The sequence below is a fragment of the Phocoena phocoena genome, chromosome 2 (assembly GCF_963924675.1).
Source record: "Phocoena phocoena chromosome 2, mPhoPho1.1, whole genome shotgun sequence".
Taxonomy (NCBI): Eukaryota; Metazoa; Chordata; class Mammalia; order Artiodactyla; family Phocoenidae; genus Phocoena; species Phocoena phocoena.
The window spans coordinates 152,614,501-152,620,559 of record NC_089220.1 but is presented as its reverse complement, the minus strand read 5'-3'; the positions used below and the strand labels follow the sequence as shown (position 1 = coordinate 152,620,559).

At 44.2% G+C, this 6,059-nt stretch overlaps 1 protein-coding gene across 1 annotated transcript in view; it reads left to right on the top strand.

Annotated features, from left to right (window-relative positions):
* Positions 1–2,057: 2,057 nt before the first annotated feature.
* IL2RA (interleukin 2 receptor subunit alpha) overlaps positions 2,058–6,059 on the top strand; it is a 42,579-nt gene continuing 38,577 nt past the window's right edge. The window contains exon 1 of the mRNA XM_065872064.1: positions 2,058–2,121. Within this exon, the coding sequence (XP_065728136.1) occupies positions 2,058–2,121 (64 nt within the window). The remainder of the gene's footprint in view (positions 2,122–6,059) is intronic.

The window sequence follows — 6,059 nt, the reverse complement described above, 5'->3', positions numbered from 1 at the left end:
TCTGATGTGTAACACGATATTTACTTCTTATCACCAAGTCCTTATTTATTACAAAGAGGGTTAGGGTTAGGGTTATAGTGACTGTAAAGTGGGGGCCCCTGGGAGACACCACCTGGATCAAGGGATCAAAGTGAACATTGTCAATTCTGTATTTGGAACATCACAGTGGCAGCTACTCTTCCATGGTTTGTGGGGGGGAGTTATTTATATTAGACTTCCAATTTTTTTGTAAGTTTATTTCAAAACTATACGATGATCACTGTAGCCAGGCAAAGTCTCCAGCTTAATAACAGGGACAGCCCGGCAGATAACAGGAATTGCCACACTCATCACATGGTTGAAATGTTTCCAGCAATGAGCGTAAGCCTAAAAGATAATCCTGTCACATTTCGACAAAGTATTTCACTCCCGGAAAGAGATCAGTTCATGCTTTTCTCTGCAAACTCTGGTACTTAATCTGGAAACCACTCTTGGTCCACGTGCAGCCTTTCAAAGCCCTTTTCAGAGATCGTAATTACCTTTCTTAGAGAATATCAGAATGTTTTTAGAGAATTATCAACAACACATATTGGAACCATGAATTGCTTTGGCTTGCCTGGATGGTTCTTCCTTTTGTCAATATTTTCACTTGCTTTCTAATATCTTTTAAATTGTATTTTACTATAACTACATGATTACACGAATTTCCACTTAGCAAAACATAGTCAACCATTTCGTGAAAATCAGAAGATAGCTCTGATCTCTAACGGAAGGGACTTCCCTGGCAGTCCAGTGGCTAAGACTCTGCGCTCCCAATGCAGGGGGCCCAGGTTCGATCCCTAGTCAGGGAACTACATCCCACATGCCGCAACTAAGAGTTTGAATGCTGCAACTGAAGATCCCACACACGGCAACAAAAGTCCTGAGTACCCCCAACATCGAAAACCAAAGTCCACATTTTAGTAATGATCCTTGTTTTGGGGTTTTTTTTTTCACAAATTTATTTATTTTTGGCTGCACTGGGTTTTCATTGATGCGCGCGGGCTTTCTCTAGTCGTGGCGAGCAGGGGCTACTCTTCATTGCGGTGCGCGGGCCTCTCATTGTGGTGGCTTCTCTTGTTGCGGAGCACGGGCTCTAGGCACGTGGGCTTCAGTAGTTGTGGTGCATGGACTTAGTTGCTCCGCGGCATGTGGGATCTTCCCGGACTAGGGCTCGAACACGTTGTCCCCTGCATTGGCAGGCGGATTCTTAACCACGGCACCACCAGGGAAGTCCCCAGTAATGATCTTTTAAGAGAAAGACACATCTGGTGGCAAAACATCTTATAAAATGACAACTCACATGCAGGAACCCAGAGCATCATGGTGAAATAATTATGGCTAGTACTGATTATAAATCTTGGGAGAGTATTCATGAGTTCTGAGTATGGAGACCCCACCCGGATGCCCACTAGACTTTTTAAAGGGATCCGTGGTCAGACAGCTTTAGGAAATTCCCGTCCAGGACCAAGACTGCTCCCCCACACTCCTGGCATGACCTTGCCCCCCATCTTGTGTGGCACCTGCCCACTCCTCCGGGAGCTGCAAGTCTGGGGAAGGACCTCAGTTTCACAGTGACACCAGTTTATGAAACTCTAGCTGAGACCACTGCCAAGAAGTGCTTGCTCAACCCTCCTTCAACGGCAGGGGGAATCTCCCTCCCCTTTTCAGGGGGACGCTGAAGAAAGGATTCATACACGAACCCCAATCTTCTCACCAACCCCGGCCCACACCTCCCAGCAACTGAACTTGAAAAAAAAAAAAGCTGGTTAAAACCACTTCCTATATTTGAGACTAGAGAAGAGAGTGGTAGGCACGATTTCCTGACTGAACAAACCAGGCTAATACTTATATAGAGCAAGTGCTGACTGTCCTAGAGACGGATGGACCAGTGAGGATGACAACCTGGGCGGATTGATCCTCCCCCCAGCCTCCCAGCGCGATGCCAGCAAGAGGCTGAAAGGAAACCCAGCATTCTGCAGAGAAGTACCTTTTCTTCCTGGCCTTCACATCGGCAGCTGATCCCAGGGGCCCGGAGGATGGAGCCAGGCTTGCTGATGTGGGGATTCTTCGTATTCATCGTCGTACCTGGCTGCGTGACAGGTAAGGGGTCACTGGTGTCCTCGGAGTCCTGGGAAGGCTAAGGATGTCGACTCTCCCCAGCCACAGAATCCGAGAGGCACCTAAGTAGAAAGCACGGGGAAGGGGGTTGAATCCTGGGTTCTACCCCTATGTCCACAGCCCACCAGGGGCCCGTTTTATGCCTCAATTATCGCCGACCTATAAAGAGAACTTGGAACGGTGGGCTCTCTGTCGCTCAAAGTCTTTGACGGCTGATTCTGGGAAGAATAGGGTGATGTGATATTTGAATGTTAGCATACTAATAAGCAGAGTCCTCAAGAACTTGGATTTTCCACTGAATTCAGTTTTCCACCGCACCCACAAAGCTGTAAGATAATACTAAGAATCCACTAGGAGTCTAAGACCAGGTGAATGTCTGGCAGACATTACTAACTCACATATGAAACATTGGGATCATTTAAGATCTCAGAAGAGTTAAGCCTCAAGGATGTATACTTTGTTTTTTACTGTCTCGGGAAATAATACCTAGGAAGTTTCTTATATGTGTAACTTTATAGAAGTTTTTAAAAAATAAGCATATCACTTTCAGAACATTAATTCTTATGTTCTTATGTGTATATATGCATGTATGTATGTGTGTGGATATATACATATGTATATATATGAAAGTTTTGAATTCCTTTCATCCTTTCAAAAGGGTTTGTCAGTTTTTTTTTTAAGCAATAAGAAACCACCAACTTCTACCTCAAACCTCCTTCTTAATTGAGTGTGAACTTTCTAATAACATCTTCCCTTGCTTATGCAGGAAAACAGGTAAGATATCAGAGTCTATGATATTATATCCTCGTTTCTAGATATATAATGATGCTAAGTGGCCACAGAAAGATATGTTAAGAAGTGAGACAGGATGATGCATAAGGAGTCTTTTTTGCTCGTTTAGGGGAAATGACCAAGTCACTGGGCTGTGAACTGACCCAGGTGTAGGATCTTCTTTACTTTAAAGTGAAAAGTGGGCATGATTTTAGGAAGGCTCATAATGAGATTTCTACCTCCACAGGGTCTTTGCAAAGTGGGAGGTCAAGCCAAGCCAGAACAGAAAAGTCTTTACAGTTAATCACGCCTCATCTCTGGGAAACACATTTCAAGTAAACGCGTGTTATTGCCGGCCGATGATGACTTATCTGAAGATTTGAATGGTCTTGTAGCAGTGAGGCCTCCTTCATACACTCACATCTTCAAAAATCTATCCAATACGTCTTGTTCCCCTTTTCAACACTGGAGGAAATACTAAAATGAACAAGACATAGCCTCACTCCTTAAGAGACATATAACCTAGTAAGGGGAAGAAAGGCATAGATATAATAACAGCAGTATGGGTGGAATGGGATAAGATCTAGGGGAGCAGGGGTATATCAGGGAAAGCTTCGTGAAAGCAGCAGCAAAAAGTGCCCTGAGGGGGCAGTGAATTCCCCTGAGTGGAGATTCCAGATAGAGAGGCCCACAGGAGCAAAGACACAGCAAAGCATCAGGGAACAGCCCCCAGCCTTGGACAGGGATGTGGGGTTGCTGGGGATTAGGACTGGAAAGGTAGGATGGCGTCAAATGAATGACCCAAGGCCTTCGTAACAAGTTTAAAAATTTAAAGTTCATTTGGGAGTCAATAAAAGACTACTAGAAAGTAAAAATGACCATTTATAGAGTACCTTCTATGTGCCAGACGTATAAGTCTTCTTTTCCTCTTCATAGCCCCTTTGCAAGGTGGATGTCACCAACCCATGAGATGAGGAAGACCTCAAAACTCAGAGGTCACACAGGCAGTGACAGAGCCAGGACTCAAGCCCAGTTTTCTCAGCCATGTGTTCTTTCTGGTCCCTGCAGACAGGGTCCGAGCTCTACAGAGATGATTCCGTAGAGAGAGTAGGTGCACAGACAGGGCGTGAAATGGTCCCATCCAGAGGCAAGTGAGGACTTGGTAGCTAAAGAGAATGATACGGGCTGAGTTTCTGGGATCCACATATGGCTTAGGAACCACTCCAGGGTGAGAAATAATCTCATCTCAGGCTTCTTCCTCCCAGGGGAACCCAGTCTTCAAATAAACAAATCTTTTTATTCCTCAGAAGGGAGAGGTTGCTAACGAAATCAATCAGACTGTCAACAGATGCAATTTCTAGCTGATTCATAAGGCAGATTTTCAGTCTGAAAATTTCCAAAGCCACCATTTAAAATTGTGATGGGTGACAGGGGATGTATTAGTCAACGTGAGTGTTTTGAGTCTCTGTATTACTGGGTCCTGGGATGTGGTTGAAAAGAGAATTCTCCTGATGTTGCCAACAGGCACCTTATTGAAGGTGCCTTTCTCAGCATTGTGGAAATTCTGAGAGTTTATCTATGCCTTGATCATCTTTCTTTCATTCTAGGAATTCTGTGATCAAATCTTCATGCCCTAGACTCAAAAAAAAAAAAAAAAAAAAACACAATGCGGAAACCCATTAAGATGATATTTTTGTCTAATTATCCCTTCTTGTAAAGATGACTGCCCACACTGGAATTTCCATCTTCACATGTATCATTAAAACACAAAATGTTTAACTCTGCATATTTAATCATTCAATTTCTCTAGATCCCAAGGTGTTATTACCACTGTTTCCTTGCTCATCTTTAAGATGTACTTTGGAGAAGATGTATATATATATATATATATATATATATATATATATATATATATATATATATATATATGGGGCTTTGGTAAACTTAGGAAGTACCTCATGAAACAGTTGCTACTTTCTTTAAAAACAGCATGTCTTAAATAGGCAGTTCTGTTTATCACCCGTACATCTGCTCCTTTTGAGATCTGAGAGAATTAAGGCACCAAAAAGAGTTGACTTCACTGATGGACAGTCAGCTAGAGATGCTATAGAGGACAGCTGATGAGCTCTACAGCTCCTATCCTCAACTTCACTCATCCGAAAAGAAGACTTCTTAGCTTCTTTGGCTAAAGCCCTGAGTAGTCTGGAGGCTTCTGTGTTGTTTCTTGTTGAAGTCATTCCTATCATAGCGACAGTCACACTTAAGTCAGGCTAGCCCTCAACGTGGTGGTCATTCAAGTTCATTTTCCGCTCCCTTCATTTCCAGTGATCAGTAGAAACTGTAAAAATAACAGAGTTCCTTTGGGAAGGGGGGCCATGTCACCTGAGGTCAGTGGATAGAAGAGTCAGGGATACTGAACTTCGCAGGGAACAGAAAGTGGTCCAAGGCACCTCCGAACGACCATCGTTGGAGGAGGTGAAGGGCGTGATTTTTGGCAAATTTCTATACCTCCCTGGGCCTCGGTTTCTCTGAAAAATGAAAAGGTTGATGGAGCTGATCCTGAGACTGACTTCTAGCTCTATCGCTCTATGTCAAGAATTCTGAACAGGAAATAAAATAAGCTCTGTCGAAAGGCCTTTTCAAGCCGGCGTACTTTTGGATGAAAAAGTTTCCAAACCGAAGACATACACAGCAGGGTCTGGGTTAAGAGACCTTTGCGGGCCCAAGTGCCGAGGCTGACGTATCATTGTAGGTTATTTCCAACTCCTGGAAGGTACCGCGCAGCACTCAGGCGAGGTTGTAAACGTCAAGGCAAAAACACTTCTCACTGCTGGGTGAGGCTCCTGCTATTCGCTTTTCGGGCATTTTTGCCCTCAAATGATTTCCTTGCTTCTCACAGGGGAGGACTTACATGAGTGGGGACCTCCTTCTCTTTATCCGAGGCCATTCCCTATGAGTAAAGGAAAGAGGACCTTAATTCAATCGATTGTTTCAAAAAGCTATAAGCCCTGCATCCCTGAAAGTGGTCAAGGCTTTCCAGCCACGTCAGGGGAGCCACAGAGGGGCGCGTATGCTGGCTGGGAAGATGGATGGGGCGGAATTCCAGTTGTTCTCTGCTGCCCTCCAATCTCTATGTTTTAACTTCCCCT